Here is an 18,282-nt window from a genome sequence, read left to right as displayed (position 1 = left end):
GCTGTGGAGCACAGGCTCTGGACATGCAGGCTCAGCAGCCATGGCTCATGGGTCCAGCCACTTCGCGGCACGTGGGATCTTCCCGGACCGGGGCATGAACCCATGTCCCCTGCATCGGCAGGGAGACTCTCAACCACTGTGCCACCAGGAAAGCCCTGTAATGTGTTTTTTTTTTTTTTAGGTCCTTTTCTTCCATTGTGTTACCGATTTAGAGAAGTTCCTTTAGTATTTGTTGTAGAGCTGGTTTGGTGGTGCTGAATTCTCTTAGCTGTTGCCTCTCTGTAAAGCTTTTGATTTCTCTGTCACATCTGAATGAGATCCTTGCTGGGTAGAGTAATCTTGGTTGCAGGTTCTTCCCTTTCATCACTTTAAATATATCATGCCACTCCCTTCTTGCTTGTAGACTTTCTACTGAAAATCAGTTGTCAACCTTATGGGAGTTCCCTTGTATGTTACTTGTCATTTTCCCTTGTTGCTTTCAATAATTTTTCTTTGTCTTTAATTTTTGTCAGTTTGATTACTATGTGTCTTGGCATCATTCTCCTTGGGTTTATCCTGCTTGGGACTGTCTTCACTTCCTGGGGTTGGGTGGTTGGGTGGCTATTTCCTTTCCCATGTTAGGGAAGTTTTCGACTATAATATCTTCAAATATTTTCTCAGGTCCTTTCTCTCTCTCTCTTCTCCTTCTGGGACCCTTATATTGTGAATGTTGTTGCATCTAATGTTGTCCCAGAGGTCTCTTAGGCTGCCTTCACTTCTTTTCATTTTTTTTTCTTTATTCTGTTCTGCGTCAGTGAATTCCACCATTCTGTCTTCCAGTTCACTTATCCGTTTTTCTGCCTCAGTTATTCTGCTATTGATTCCTTCTAGTGTATTTTTCATTTCAGTTATTGTATTGTTCATATCTGTTTGTTTGTTCTTTAATTCTTCTAGGTGTTTGTTCTTTAATTCTTCTAGATCTTTGTTAAACATTTCTTGCATCTTCTAAATCTTTGCCTCCATTCTTTTTCTGAGGTCCTGGATTATCTTCACTATCATCATTCTGAATTCTTTTTCTGGAAGTTTTCCTATCTCCACTTCCTTTAGTTGTTTTTCTGGGGTTTTGTCTTGTTCCTTCATCTGGTACATAGCCCTCTGCCTTTTCTTCTTGTCTATCTTTCTGCGAATGTGGTTTTTGTCCCAAAGGCTGCAGGACTGTAGTTCATCTCTCTCCTGCTATCTGCCCTCTGGTGGATGAGGCTATCTAATCCTCATCCACTGAGGATGAAGGTGGGGCTGATGGGTGGGGCTGGATTCACTCCCTTTTGGTTGTTTTGCCTGAGCTGACCCAACAGTGGATCATACCCAGCTCTTTGGTGGGGCTAATGATGGACTCTGGGAGGGTTCATGCCAAGGATTACTTTCCAGATCTTCTGCTGCCAGTGTCCTTGTCCTCATGGTGAAAGACAGCCACCCCCTGCCTCTTCAGGAGACTCTCCAACACTAGCAGGTAGTTCTGGTTCAGTCTCCTATGGGGTCACTTCTCCTTCCCCTGGGTCCCGAAGCACACACTATGTTGTGTGTGCCCTCCAAGAGTAGAATCTCTGCTTTCCCCAGTCCTGTCAAAGTCCTGCAATCAAATCCCACTAACTTTCAAAGTCTGATTCTCTAGGAATTCCTTCTCCCATTGCTGGACCCTCAAGTTGGGAAGCCTGATGTGGGGCTGAGAACCTTCACTCCAGTGGGTGGACTTCTGTGTTATAAATGTTCTCAAGTTTGTGAGTCACACAACCAGCAGTTATGGGATTTGATTTTATTGTGATTGCGCCCCTCCTACCATCTCATTGTGGCTTCACCTTTTTCTCTGGACGTGGGGTATCTTTTTTGGTGAGTTCAGTGTTTTCCTGTCAATGATGGTTCAGCAGTTAATTGTGATTCCGGTGCTCTCACAAGAGGGAGTCTTTTTACTTGCCTTAAAACAGACACACAAAGAAGACCTTTGCCACTTCTGTCATAATAAATGGAATAATTCTAATAATTAGTTAAGCAACTGAATTCTAATAATTAGTTAAGCTTTGAAGCATTAGTAGTTTAACAAATTGGTGAATATGTAGTGTCTGACTGTACCCCAGTCTATTGGGAAACAATGATAATCTGAAAGCTTTATATAAATATGTCCTATGTTTTGTTAACTCGTGATGTCCCCAGATATCTTTATTTATGAGAGGTGATGGTTACCATATTTAGAACCTCTCATGTAAATTATATTCCTTTTTTTTGTTTTTTGTTTTGGTTGAATTCAATCTTTATTTTCATTTTTATCTACATCTAATAGGGTTGAAGTTTATGAAATAAAAAGCTGTAGTCATTATATCTAAACTTTTATTACTTCTATTTGGAAGGCTTAGTTTCTTTCTTCAAATTTTTAAAATTAAAAAAAAATTGTTTTATTTTATTTTTATTTAAACATTTTTGTATATTATGGTTTTAAAGTAAGGTTTTATTTCCTTTATATTTGTGTGAGAAAAGCCAGGGAATGGCAAGACAAATAGTACTTAAAATAAGGTTCTGTTAAAACAGAGTTTAAAATTCTCTATTGGTTTCACCTGAAAAGTATCAGACAACAGAATTTTAAGAGGAGAAGGTAGCTGCGTAAAAATAATTTTAAGCAATAGCCAAAATAAATATTATTCGAAGTTTAGAAAGTTCATTTTATTTGTTGGCAAGAGAAAAGATGTGTTCTTATGTTTTACTTCAGAGGAGTCTATTTCTCAAAACTTCTTGAACTTTAAGTCAGTGACAGCCTGTGAATAGAACTATATGGTGACAACAACATGGCTTTGGTATAGTTTTGTCTTTTATACTGTATGTCACACCTCTCCCAGGACATTGTCTACAATGATCTCCTCTCTCCCCCTCTAATTGTAGATTCAATTCTACAACTTCCTTAACATATCTGGGGGGCTAGTTATCAATAAGTGTACGTAGGAAATGCAACCTGGGTGAGGGGCTTGTGGTTTTCTTTTCTCTATGAACATTTTCTTTGACCTATGAGAAATGGACTCTAGGTAGAATATATTTAGAGGAGGATGTAGTAAAAAACTATATGTATTCTTTGAATATAAATGCTAAGATTGATGTGTTTAGAATAAATGTTATAATCTCTAACCATTGGAGAGATTGTTAGATATTTTAAAATGTGAGTGAGATTAGACCAGCTTTGCATGATGACAAATGTAAAGGTCACAGCAAGATATAGAAGTTTGAAGCTGAGTCATATGAAGAGACTTGGAAACTTTCTCTTCCTCACTGTGATCTAAGATAAAATAACTGTGAGTTTGTCATTCTGGCAGAGAAAACAATAAATCCAAATGAGAAGAGCAATCAAGAGGGTGCACAGGACAGAATGAAACAGAGAGCTAAAACTGGTAAATAAACTATTTTTTAAGTTCCGTTAAAGAAAACAAAGACAGCTTTAGAAGTCCAATCTGTGAAAACTGAAATCAGGTTAGTGAAGCAATTGATTTAAAATAAATATATGGAAAAAAAGAAAGCCAGGGTTAAAAATGTATTTTTCTTTATCACAAAGGCTGTGTGAAAAGAACAATCTGTAGTTAAATTTGTAAGTTCAAAACTGGTTATTCCTTTGAGATGGGAGAGCTGGTAGGTTTATAGGGTTTTTAAAAATAATGTTCTAACCTCCAAATCTAGACATCCTAAGTGAAATTTAATCTACTGTAACCCAGCCATCCAAATACGAATTTGTTTTTTGAACCTTTAGATCTTTAATATTTTTTACCTTACTTTTCCTTGAAAACAGAAAATGCATTTGGTAAGAAACAACTTACCAGGACCCAGATTGTCAGTTATCTTTGTCCAGTAGAGCTGAGAGGCTTAGCATCTTTTACCTGCTCAAGTAAAAGCAAGTATATATGATATTTATCCCATAAGGTAGGCTCAGAAAAATAGAGGTGTTTTTCTCAATCTGTGGCTTAATGGCTTTTGGGAAGTATTAGGCCCTCATGAATTGCATTTGATAGAAGGACTGGCCCTTTGCAGCATATTCTAAGGTCAGGCTAGTTTCACTTCACATTTCAGAAACCACATTCATGCAAGATCTGGATGCCCTTATTCATTATGATACATAATTGAACCAAAGGGAAACTAGGGCAGGTTGGTGTTTCAGAAAGAGCTCTGAAGTATGTGTTCTAGTTGTGATTGTGTGGTTAACCAGTTCTACTCAGTGCATTTGTGAAACGAGGGGACCCGTGGTTCTCAACTGGCATGACTTTGCCCCAGATATTACTGTCATGACTGGGGCTGAGCATGCTGCTGACACCCAGTGGGTAGAGGCCAGGGATGCTGCTAAACATCCTACAGTATCCAGGACAGTCCCCCACAGCAAAGACTTATCCTACCCTAAATGTCACTAATGCTGGGGTTGAGAGACCCTGGGCTAGCCCACCTATTGCCTCCCTTCCAGCTCCAAGAATTCTATGACTAATGATGCTCAAAGCTACCCCTGCCAGGGGCATTTCCCTTCAAACAACATTGATTAGGTGTCTTCTTTTGTGTTTGAACTAAGAACTTTTCCATATTTGATTTACACAAAAGAGGTAACTAAGCCTCCATTTATGAGAATTTCCACATTCCATAGAGCCACTACTCATAATGATAGCCCTGTTTGACAAGGGACATACATTTTCCTTGGCTCTATGTCAGCAAAATTATGGCTTTACCACTTTTCTAGACATTTCTCTTTCTTGTATTTCCCCAATTGTTAGGTGTAAAGACAATTAACTGAAAGAGAAATTTAAAAAAGTCAGGCAGTCTGATGTTAAACTCTTAAAATGCATGCTGTTAGACTAAGTCATTCCTGATCCTGGATTTAATTACACATCTTCAAAATGAGTGTGTTGTATGAAGTACTTTCAAAGGTACCTCCTTACTATGAAATTCTGTGTTCGTGCCCTTAAATATTGCTGGAACCCTTCTGATATTTCACATCCTTAGATGATCCAAAAAAAAAAAAGCAAGTATTAATCATGTCATAACTTTGGAGAGATGGAAAATCTTATAATCTACTGTCTAGGTCAAAATCATGACAAATAAGACTAATTCTACCCCCATAGTTTACTTTGATTCTTTTCTTTTTGATTGAGAAAATTGGAGTAGGGAATATTTTCTTTTATTTTGATTTTTTTCCTTTTTAAAAAAATCATGTCCTATTTACTTCCTATTTGTGGAGTAATAAGAAATTATCAATATGATTCATTGTCATTATTTCCCTTTGAATAACTATACTTTGTTTTGCTTTTCCTTAAACTAAAATCCCTGGGAGAGAAATGATTTCTTTTCAAAGTTAAATTTATATATACATATATAAATGTATATATAACATATATACATTTATATATATGTGTGTGTGTGTGTGTGTGTGTGTGTGTGTGTGTGTGTGTGTTCATATAAAAGACACACATATATAACAGCCTGTGTCAGGGTCCTGGTATTTGCTACTTAAATTACTTTTTTCCTTTTTTTACATTGGCAAACTTGACAACTATTTCCGTTGCAAATATCCTGAATAGGAAGGCTAAGTAGGCAACCTAAAATTTAAACAAAGGTGCTTTCTATAATGAAAGTGAAGTCTTGGCTGTGTCTGGATTTCTTGTTTCTGCATCCTTTAAGTGTAGAAGACACCATGCTTTGATTCCTTTGTTTCATAATCACAAAAGACTCTGGGATAACACTTGTAATGAACTTTGGGGACAATTTTTGCCTTTCTAGATCTCTCTGAAAGGTGATTTTAGACTGGGTGACAGGCTGTGTACAGGAAACACAATTTAGTTGGTGAACATCAACACTTTCACTTAAATTTCTTGGTAAAACCATAGTAGAGTCAAAGGAACAAAACCTCAGGATATTAAAAACCACAAGATCATTTTTCTTTAAAATTATAACACTTTGTTAACATGAACAATATGAAGGATACATTTAATGTATCTTGTACATTAAATGTACTGAATTTCTCTTTGAAATTCAGTTTTAACAATCACCACCAAAATCCTACCCTGAGATATGAAGATGGTATTAAGCCTTAGCTGCCCATGTTGGTGGAAGGACCACAGAGCACAGGAGTGTAGGGGAGAAGGGACTGGAAAGTATTCCTGGGCTTGTAGTCCTTGCTGTGGATGGTGTCCCTGATGAATGGTGTCGTTACTTCTGTCCACATTCACTTCCCTTCTGTCTCTTCTTAGCATCCAGCCATTTATGTTTGTGCCAATAAAGATATGGGTGCTTTCTCAGTAAACAGAGCAGACAATATCCTTGATCCCATGAAGCTTATATCCTAGTGGGTTCTAAATATCTGAACCTTGGTCGCTGTCTCCTTCCTGCTACTCTTAACCTTCTCTGCAACCCTCTGTACTTTCTCGCCCTTACCTGTCTACTTCACACTCAGGCTACAGACTCCAAGGCCTGGCCCTCTGGTTACCTAATCCATTAAGGGACCCTACCTTCACTATTGGTTACTGGAGCCTACTGCTCCAGCAGTAACTTTCCTGCTTCCTGCAAAGGAAAGAAACATTACGATAGAATGCAATGGAAAGAACATGGGTTTGGTGTGATCCTGGGAAGATCAGTCAACTCTCTGAACTTCAGTTTCATCCTAGAAAAATGGGGCTACTAATCTCATTTCTAATGGTACCCATACTCATACCCATTCATGATTAAATGAAACAGTCACTGTGAAAGAGCTCTGGACACTTTAAAGAGAATGCAAATTTTTAAATGTTTACTGTTGTTATCATTTCTTTTAGGAGCATTATAATTTTGGAAGAAAGGAGTTGACTTCCTACTAAAGGGCCGCCAAATACATTCTCTTCTTTCTTCCCACCATGATGAGAAATCAGAGAAGCCTCTTTTCTGTGTTACTTTCTAACTTCTTCAACTTAAATTGCACCTTTTTCCCCAAATGCATCCATGTCAGAATGTAGGATGAAAATTAAACTATATGTATAGAGAAACATAAAACTCAGCATTTTCATGCTCTAGTGCCCACTGTGATTGATTATAAAATACTTCCTCTTTCTTTTCTCTTGAGCATGTCTTAGTCAAATATCTTCACACTTTATCTATGTTATCTGCTCTGTGAAACTTGCTTTCAGACAACCACAAACTTTCAGAACTGAATAATCCAAATCCTATCTTCACAATTATGTTTTAGTCCTTTAATTTTTTTAAATAGGGAATTTGAAGTAGCTAAGCATATGCTAACTTTTTCATATTTAACAAGTTCAAATTTTTTTGTTCAAGTCAGGGTCTGAAATAGATGTGTTGCTTTAAGTATGTCTGTTTTTAAAATTCACATGGATGCTTTAAAATTAGGGCTGATAAGCAAGAAGTTATGCCATATGTTCAAAATTAAGAGACCTAAGTTATCTTGGCTTGATCTTAGTGAAATGTAGATGATTAGAATCTCTTAGTAATTTGGAGTTTCTGAGACCATGTCTGTAAAATGTCGATAGCTCTTTGGCCGAAGGAGGCACTCTTTAAGAAATACATTGTAATCGTCCTTGACTTTATGAACGGGGTGTTGTTTTAAATTAAAACTTTAGCAGAAATGCTAAAATTCTGATTTTGGATTACTATAGGCTCCAGGCAGAAAAGAAAAGCTGACTATAAGTGCTGCATTTAAAAATGTGTTGTTAAAAAAAGAAAAAAATCATTTTCCCAAAGAGGTGGGAAGAGGGAAGAAAGTATGGAGTTAAAGCCTCCAGTAATTTCACGCAGTGGTGCTCTGAGTTTCAAAAGGCACAGATAACTGTGTGTGGTGTGTAGAGGGGACAGTGAGAGCAAAGGGAAAATGGATTTTCACCTTTCACTACCAAACCACAGGAAAGGAGGTTTAAAAAAACAGATGGAACAAAAGAGCCTCAGATGGGTAGGCTTTAATGAAGAGCCCATATGCATTCCAATGTCCTTTTGAGTGTTGCAATGGAAAGAGCTTTTATGGTTAAACAATTTGACTTGATGGCTGAGTAGAAAGTGGGCTTCTTCTAGAGTGATGAATGCATCAGATATTGCTATAGCATTACTTTTATGATGTCTCTGTCAATATCTAATTCTACTGGCTCTGTAGTTCTTTTAACAAATAAAGCTAAATAAATTTATTCTCTGCATGTTTTTGGTAATCTTTCTGTAATGAACAAAGATGTTATTTGCTTCATAACTTCGTGTGTTCTTGAAGTTTTGCAGGATATGATAATCAAGCCAAATTGTCAATTCTTTTTTAAAAATAAAGCTCTTAAATAAAGCTTCTTTTCTTTTGAAAAATTTGTTCTAAGTATTTTTACATTGAAAAAGACAATTCTCAAGTAAGTGAAAAGCACTGTAAGGATTTTATGGGAAATAACTATGTTACATATCTCACTGATTAAAAACACATACAAGAGAATTTTACGATTCCTGTTCTTCCCTCAAAAACTAGAACCTTATGAGATTCATCTATTGAATATCAAAGCAGCGTAGAATGATGCTCATTTTCAAGAATCATTTTGAATAGTGATCTCCAAAGAAAAATGTACCAACCTCAAGATAATTCATTGGAAGGGAGGTAGGGTGCAGGTCAAACGTTAAAAAGATTTTATTAATGTGTGTTGTTTTCAAACCTTTAGGTTTAGAAGCTATAGCCTGTGGGTCAGATCTGATTCACCACCTCTTCCATAAAGCATTATTGGCACACAGTCATGCTTATTCATTTATATATTATCCGAGGCTGCTTTCACACTACCATAGCAGTAGTAATTGTGACAGAATATATGGTTTGCAAAGCCTACAAAATACGGTACCTGGGGTTTTTTTGTTCTTCTTTCTCTAATTGTTTTAGGTGTAAGTTTAGGTTGTTTATTTGAGATGTTCCTTGTTTCTTGAGGTAGGATTGTATTGCTATAAACTTCCCTCTTAGAACTGCTTTTGCTGCATCCCATAGGTTTTGGATCATCGTGTTTACACTGTCATTTGTTTCTAGGTATTTTTTTATTTCCTCTTTGATTTCTTCAGTGATCTCTTGGTTATTTAGTAGTATATTGTTTAGCCTTCATGTGTTTGCATTTTTTACAGATTCTTTTCCTGTAATTGATATCTAGTCTCATAGCATTGTGGTCAGAAAAGATATTTGATATGATTTCAATTTTCTTAAATTTACCAAGGCTTGGTTTGTGACCCAAGATATGATCTATGCTGGAGAATGTTCCATGAGCATTTCAGAAGAAAGCGTATTCTGTTGTTTTTGGATGGAATGTCTTATAAATATCAATTAAGTCCATCTTGTTTAATGTGCCACTTAAACCTTGTGTTTCCCTATTTGTTTTCATTTTGGATGAGCTGTCCATTGGTTGGAATGTAAATTGATACAGCCACTATGGAGAACAGTATGGAGGTTCCTTAGAAATCTAAAAATAGAACTACCATATGACCCAGCAATCCCACTACTGGGCATATACCCTAAGAAAACCATAATTCAAAAAGAGTCATGTACCACAATGTTCATTCCAGCTCTATTTACAATAGCCAGGACATACAAGCAACCTAAGTGTCCACTGACAGATGAGTGGATAAAGAAGATGTGGCACATATATACAATGGAATATTACTCGGCCATAAAAAGAAACAGAATTGAGTTATTTGTAGTGGGGTGGATGGACCTGGAGTCTGTCATACAGAGTGAAGTAAGTCAGAAAGAGAAAAACAAATACTGTATGCTAACACATAAATATGGAATCTAAAAAAAAAATAATAATGGTTCTGAAGAACCTAGGGGCAGGGCAGGAATAAAGACGCAGATGTAGAGAATGGACTTGAGGACACGGGGAGTGGGAAGAGTAAGCTGGGGCAAAGTAAGAGAGTGGCATGGACTATATACACTACCAAATTTAAAATAGATAGCTAATGGGAAGCAGCCGCATAGCACAGGGAGGTCAGCTCAGTGCTTTGTGACCACTTAGAGGGGTGGGATAGGGAGGATGGGAGGGAGATGCAAGAGGGAGGAGATATGAGGATATATGTATATGTATAGCTGATTCACTTTGTTATACAGCAGAAACTAACACACCATTGTAAAGAGATTATACTCCAATAAAGATGTTAAAAAAAATATACAGTATCGGGACCTTTACAGAAAAAGTTGGCTAACTCCTAACCTAAAGCAGTAAAAAAAGATTTTAAGCTTTCCTGATGTATATGGTTTCACATTGGTCTCTTTTGTAGTTCTGAATGCTAGACACAGCTCATGTATATTCTAGGTGAGATTTCCTGAGTAAGGGTCTCTTGCCTCATCCTGTACTTTCCATCATCATTGAGCTTCTTTCAACTACAAGAATCTAGTAAGTATAGTCCTGAGGGTGAAAAAAAGAGTCATGGCTCTCCAACTTGTTGCAATGGACAGAGAGTCCTTAGTTGGCTATTCCTTAAGCCTGTTGCACCCTATTGCTGTTCATGTGCCCAACTGGGTATATGACTTATCATTTCAATTATTTTTGACTAAAATAATCTTCAGAGAGTGAGAAGATAACTTTACTAAAAAGACTCCTGCAAAATAATCTAGATTGAATATTCCACTATTCATATAGACATAAACAATAAGAAATGACAGAGGTCATCACGTAACACCTAGGTCTAGATAAGCTATGTTATCAACCATAAATATAAGTTATATATTTATGAGTGTTAACCTACTGGAATTTGACAAGAAGTAGGCTAATTTTTTGAAATTTTTGAAATTATTTGCAATAAGATTTTATATCTGCTTTCATTATTTTTAAAAATTTTATTGAAGTGTAGTTGATTTATAATTTTGTGATAATTTCTGCTCTACAGCGAAGTGATTCAGTTATACACTACATTCTTTTTCATATTCTTTTTCATTATGGTTTATCACAGGATACTGAATATAGTTCCCTGTTCTATATAGAGTAGGACCTTGTTGTTTAACCATCCTACATATAATAGTTTGTATCTTCTAATCCCAAACTCCCAATCCATTCCTCTCCCCCACCTCCCACCCTTGGCAAACACAAGTGTGTTCTCTATGTCTGTGAGTCTGTTTCTGTTTCATAACTACTTTCATTTTTAACATACCTAGCCCTAACCTTATATTTTTACCTTGAATTTTAAGTAAAAATTGTATTATGACAACATAATTAGTAAGACATTTCCAAAGTAGGCATCTGGGGCTTGGAAATGATGTTCAATTTTCAGGAATGTTTGAAGACAAAGAGTACTCAATATTATAATTTTTAAAGTTTTGCTTAAGTAAATGTTGAGAGTCTTTTATGAGAAATCTTAATAAGGGAAACATTGAAAACCCAATTTAATTGGGGATACATGTGTTCTTCCTGCTACAGTAAACATCATAATATAATACATAGAAAAACAAAAGAATGATGAACTGAAATTCATTCCTTTGTATCAAATACCATTAGAAAATGCATAGAAAATGCCACTGAAGATTTGAAAAAGTAAGAATAAGCAAATTACATTATATTGGAATTTTATTATTCAGCCGGATCAAAGTATAAATTTAAAAATATTCTCAATTTATAGCATTTGTGTTCTAAATATGAAATATATGAGTGACATTTTTTTCAGACGTAAAGGAAAAATAAGTCAGCATGTATTTTATTTTCTAAAATAAGTGACTTTAATAAAATCATTTTTTCAGACTTTAAAGGAAAAATAAGCCAGAAATAAGTCAGAATATATTTTATTCTCTAAAATAAGTGAATTTAATGAAATCACTGTTCTTTGGGAAAATACCCATCTTGGATGTGTGGGATAAACCTTAATATGCAAACCCCCAATCCCGTGTCTTTGCATGGGTGCATACGTTGGCAACAGAAGATCCCTGAACTGATTTTGTTCTAGGAATTGGAGGAGGTAAGGCTATAGAGTGAATCACAGAGGAAGTCATATTTGCAGGAGGCTCTCTCTTTCTGTGACAGCCTGGACACAGATAAGTTGCTATGTGAAATACTGTATAGCTGACAGTCTTCATTGTTTGAGGAAAAATAAAGACTAAACAGACTCACACCCCAAAGCCTGTATCTTTGGAGCACAAAGACAATCTCAGGCGGTGGTCCCTTCCTCATATGAACCTCTTGCAAAAATTTATGGTCTAGGAAAGATTCCTTTACTATTGAGATAAATAAATTTTTAAAAAAGGGAAAAGAACAGTTCCTAGATTAGATAACAGAAAAAGCAGTCTTTAAGCTGGGACTGTTAAACCAAGTGATTGAGAACAGCTGAGGATAACAAAGTGTTCTAGGTGCTACAAACAAAAGGAAAGGAGAGGTTATAATGTTCAGAATGGGAAGGTTGAATTCAGGCCAAAATTTCCTTAAACAAGACAAACAAGACCCCCTTATATGCTAAAGGATAAACTTTACATGGAAAATACAATCATTAGAGTATCTAAACATTAAAATATAACATCAATGCTCATAATGCAAAAGCAAGAGATAGGATGAGAAAAAGTGAAAATATATTGGTGGTAAAATAACTCATTTTATAGTTGTTGATAGATTACATAGGACAGTAAAAATAGATCCTCTAAAGTAAATTGAATTAATATATATGTAGTTGGGCTCTGTATCCTGCAAAAAAGCCAAACCAAAACAGAAACTATTCTTTTGCATATCTGTGGACTCTTCACAAAACCCAACCATGTATTGAGGTTAGGCCCAAAAGGAAAAGCTTTTAGTTGCCATGATAAAAGTAATACAGGATAGGGGTAGAGAATTAAGAGTACAAACTACTATGTAGTTATTTATTTATAAAATAAATAAGCTACAAAGATACATTGTAGAGCACAGGGAATATAGCCAATATTTTATAATAACTATAAATGTAGTATAATCTTTAAATTGTGAATCACAATGTTGTACACCTAAAATTTATATAATATTGTAAATCAACTCTACCTCAGTAAAAAAACGATTAACTACCAAGATAAAAATAATACAGAGAAATTTCTCTGATCACAAAAATTTTATAAATTAATAACAAATTTAGAAAACACAAAAAGTCCCTGCCATCTGTATGTTGAAAAATTTGCTCTTTAACAAATTATTTTACTAAAGGGGAAATCAAAATAAAATTTCTATGTGGAGAAAAAGACAATGAAAAAATCATCTATTATAACTTATAGAATATAGTTAAAATAGCCCTTGGAAGAAAATTTATAACTCTAAATATGTTTAATGAATAAGAGAATAAAAATAAATCAATTAAATATTCAATTTGGAAAATTAAAGAACAGTAAGATCTCCTGCTCATAAGAAAAGCAAGAGAAAGGAACTGATGAGAATTGACAAAAATAACTGTAAAACAGAAAAGCTGTAGAAATCATACATAAAAAATATGTTTTTGAAAAAATTGTGTAAAATAGTAACAGTGTAGTAACACTATTACAGTGTAACAATACTTTCAAAATTCTGAAGGAAATTATTTTGCAACTTAGAATTTTGGATTTAATTTTAAAAATTAAATGATTTAATCCAAAAAAATTAAATGATTTAGTCCAAAAAATTATGCAAGGACAGAACAAAGTTTTCAACATGCAAGGTGTCACAAATTGGCTTCCCAAATTCCATTTTCCCAGGAAGCTCCTTTAAGTCCCAGTGAATGAGAAGAAACATGGAAAAGAAAAAACATGGGCTACTGGAAACAGGAGATCAAACACAAGAGAAAAGCAAAGCAAATTCCCAGGACGAAGGTAAAAAGAATCGCAGGATAACAACCTACACAAAGCATAGAAGACAAGCAGCACAGATTGGAAAACGTGCCTCCAGTGACATACCTGTAGAGGCTGTCACCACCAACGGTCCTTTCTGCTTTGTACAGTCTTGACCGCAGACAGTGCTCAAGTGAACTTGTCCAAAATTCTTAGCTCTCTTTGGCCTGTGCAAATGCTGATAAAATTCTGCTCTCTCCTCCCTGCCCAGTTGCCTGGAATAGCTGATACCATCTGACCCTACAGAAGTGTTCAGGTTTGACCGACTCCTGAGAGATGGAGGTTAGCCCAGAGAGCTTAGAAGCGTAGAACACAGAGCAGCACACCCTCTTCAAACTTCTCCCTCAGGATTGGTTAGACCTTGGTTAGATTGCTCCCTATAAGGAACTCTTGGATTCCCCTGGATCACTACAGGCTGCCTCCTGACATTTTCTCACAATGGATTCGTGAACCATCTGAGACAAATGATACAAATGAACTTATATACAAAAGAGAAACAGACATAGAAAACAAACTCATGGTTACCAAAGGGAAAAGGTGGGGGGAGGGATAAATTAGGAGTTTGACATTAACATATACACACTACTGTATATAAAATAGATAAACAGCCAGGACCTACTATATAGCACAGGGAAGTATACTCAGTATTTTGTAATAACCTATAAGGGAAAATAATCTGAAAAAAAGAGATATATGTATGTATAACTGAATCATTTTGCTGTCTACCCAAACTAACACAATATTGTAAATCAACTATACTTCAATAAAGATAAATAAATAAATTTAAAAAAAAGCATTCAAGGAAAACACAAAAAGCTGAAGCCAGACTATAAACCAGAGACTGTTCAGCTCCTCTTCCTCGGCACTGTCAACTATCAATAACAATGCTGTCTTTTTCTTACACAGCTAGTCTTTGTGCTTACTACTCAATTTTCATATTAATCCTTTTCCACACTGATTAATTAGTTGTTGATAAAATAATGAAATGGTTGATTGAGAAATAAAACTCAATTAGAATACATTTTAATCTAAAAGCCATCTTTAGTGGGCAAATACTACAACCCTTCCATTAAATTGCATGTTAACGTGACTATTATTTAATAATAATAATGTTAGAGGCAATAGCCAATGGGATTAGACAAAAGAAAGTCCTGCAAAGTATAAAAACTGGCAAAGAAGAGATAAATTTATGACTGTGTTAGGTGATTTAATATTTTAGGTGATATACCTGGGACTTCCAAGAGAATCACTGAATGATGATTATCATCAGTGAGACAACTCAGTAATGTGTGTTATAGGGAATCCATAGCTTTCATGTACTGATATAGAAATGTTCCAAAATTGTAATCAAATGGAAAAAAAAAAAAAAACCTCAAACAAATAAGATGCAGAACACTGTGTATAGGATGCTATCTTTTTAATAAGTGTATTTTTGTAGTCTGTGTGTATGTTTGTAGTCTGTGTGTGTGAAATGAGAATGTATATTTGTAATTGCTTGATATATAAAATAAACACTTGAAGCACAAACAAGAAACTAATAAAACACTTTTAGTCATATTTTCAAGGCACATAAGGTTAAAACCCCTCATTTTTACAAACTTAAAAACCCTAGAATTTAATTTTCTAACCTGCTTAAAATTTTCCAAGCATTTTTAAAAGTATGTTTTGAAGTAAGTTTTTAAAGTAAGTTTGAACCCATTGTGGGGGCATCTACTGACAGCAAACACATTCAGCATAAATTTTAGAAAACCAATTGGTGGCTTAAAAATACATGGCTTTGGCAAAATCAATTCAGCTTACATGAAAAGAAATATTAATTGTATAGTCTTAAAAGTTGAATTTACCTGTTTAGCTGAATGTCATTTTGAGCAATGTGCATTATTTTGTACTGAATTTCCATTTCACACAAAGCCAAACACATTCATTCATTACTAATGGCATTCTTGACCTCATTGAAAATATTATATTCTTTTGAAAACTCAATTGTTACTGCATTAAACATCTGCTCTATTAGGCATTATGCTTGATGCTGAGGTCTCAAAGGTGAATAAAACAGGTTTTATTTTAGAAGTTTTATCCCCTAAGAGGTTTTACTGTAGGATAATCACTGTCAATTTATTACATTACATTAAAAATTTCAGGAATATAAGAGGTGCTTTAAAAAGATCTGCAAAATAGTAGCCCTTTTCTTTTATGATGGGTATATATATATATATATATATATATATATATATATATATATAATCTTTCTTGTGAGTTTTCTTTGTAGATTCATGACTTTCCTCTTGTGGTTTCCTTGTTCTGTTCACATAATTCAAGGCCTCATCTAGCAGCTCTTACTTTCTCAAAGACTTCCTCAGGCAGGCATCCCTTTCCAGGGGATGGAAAGACCCTCTCTAGTTAAGACCTCATTACCTTTCCCCTCTACATTTGAGCACGTCTGTTTGTTCTCCAGTTTCTTTCCAAAGTAACACCCTGCCTGGAATGGACATCTTCGTTCATTCTTTCTAGACTCACCCCTTCCTGAGCCCTTCCCCATACTCAGCTCAACCGGAAACTCATGGCACCATGAATTATACAATGACTTGATACCCTCTATGATGCCCTCCCCCTTTCTGCCCCCAGTTTCTTCCAGACCAAATCACAAGCACCTTTAATTTAATTTCCACTGTTACTACCTCTTCAATGAAAATTCTTCTAGTCCCATCCTCCCCACTTTGGGATGAGCTCTCTCCTTCCTTAAACAAACATGGCCCTGTTGGGAGACTCTGTGGGCACTTGATCAGTTCTGCAGGAGAGGCTGGAGATGGGCGACCAACGGGAATTACTGGAAGAGACAGACAATGCACTATAAAAGCAGGAGTCTTGTGAGGATCCAGAATATGAAGGGAGGTTTTCTTCCAACTAGTAAAAGATTCTGATGCAAAGTCTATAATATTTAGACTTAATTCCAAGTGAGCTTGACCTTTGCCCACTAACATCCTCTTTATGCCTTTCTTCTTCCCAGGATGTGCCTGTCCCTCCCAAGCCTTTTTCTCTCCATCCTTTATATCAAACTAAACTCCATCCTCCTGCTAAGTCTCTGATGCATCCACAGACCCTCCCACATGCTGACTGTCTTACCCCAGGACCCTTCAGTCACTTGTCCTCCTTCTCCCTGAGTGATGAACAGGAGAATTCTCACACCCTGTCTAGTCACAACGCATATAATAAGGTGAGAATGCCCTGTGCTGTGAACCTTCTTCATGCTTAACTTTCGAAACTTATATGTAGACAAAACATATATTAAGAATATTTAAATATATTAAGAATGTTAAATATTTGTGTGAAGACACATGTCCTTAAAAAAAGATAATAATTAATCTTGGGGAATTATGAAATATTTATGTTTCCTTTAAAAGTCATTTCCTAATTTGCATTGCTCATTGTTTCATGTTCTAATCCCAAGGTGGAAATCCCAAGACATGTTTCAAAACCTTAAAAGATGCCATTATTAATTTATCTTCTAGTCTTAGTTTAACATTCTTAAAAAGCTTCTTAAAATGACAATACCTTGATGAGGAAGCATTTATAATTGAAGTCAGTGGGCAAATAAATAATTAGAATTTCTGCAGATATCTGCAATAAATATTAATATTTTATTTAAAAATGTATCTATCTGCTTCATAATGTATAGTGATGGGATATGTAACAAGTAATGAGGTGTTCAGTACCTAAAAAATATGTATATATATTTTTAAAACAGCAAAAATACTTATAGTTGGCTTTGGAATGTAATCATATATATTCTATTAGAAGCAAGCAGTCAATAGCACATAAGGCTTATGTATAAGCATCCTTTGCTCTTCTGAGCATCACCATAAAGGCATTCTGGCTTAACACAGACTCTCAGACCTTGAAACTTTTCTAAAAGAATTGACTAGTCAAAATCAACCTGCAATTAAATCTTTTTTTAAAATGTAAAATCTTGTTTTAAAACATTTGTTTTGCAAATTCTCTATATTTAATGAAATGCACCTCTATATTTGGAAATCAATCAAGGGCATATGTAGTTGAACAATATTCCTTGGGCCTTAAAGCATTTAAAAAAATGTTCATAAACCCAGTCTAAACACAAAGAATCATCTAAAAAGTGAACATAATTATATGAGGAAAAATTATCTATTTATATTTAATAACATTTATCATGACTGAGTTGTCAACCCTGAATTAAATTTTTAAAACATCTGTTTTCTGCAAAACAAATGTTTTTAGGCAAAGTTCAGGATGACATTTGTATGGCCTTTGGTTGCTTCTCATTCTAGGTCTAGAAAAAGAAGTATTTCAGGGAGAGTATGATATTTTAAAATGATTTTATATTATCTGTAATTCTCCCTCTTTTAGTACTAGCCAACGTCTATGACATCCATTTAGCTATTAAATAGAGTTAAAAATTCTGATACTAACAACCATTTTCTTATATAAATTATCATCTACGATAGGATTATAATTGTATTTTATAGATATCAATTGCT

General features: G+C 35.1%; 1 protein-coding gene across 1 annotated transcript in view; it reads left to right on the top strand.

The window, feature by feature from the left end:
- The window catches only part of MLIP (muscular LMNA interacting protein), a 112,120-nt gene extending 95,099 nt beyond the window's left edge, over positions 1–17,021 (top strand). The window contains 1 exon segment of the mRNA XM_024766048.1: positions 16,776–17,021. Within this exon segment, the coding sequence (XP_024621816.1) occupies positions 16,776–17,021 (246 nt within the window).
- Positions 17,022–18,282: the final 1,261 nt, after the last annotated feature.

Source organism: Neophocaena asiaeorientalis, unplaced genomic scaffold, assembly GCF_003031525.2.
Source record: "Neophocaena asiaeorientalis asiaeorientalis breed wild unplaced genomic scaffold, Neophocaena_asiaeorientalis_V1.1 scaffold46, whole genome shotgun sequence".
Lineage (NCBI taxonomy): Eukaryota > Metazoa > Chordata > Mammalia > Artiodactyla > Phocoenidae > Neophocaena > Neophocaena asiaeorientalis.
Note: the sequence above shows the minus strand (reverse complement) of the source record. Positions and strands in the feature narration are given on the sequence as shown.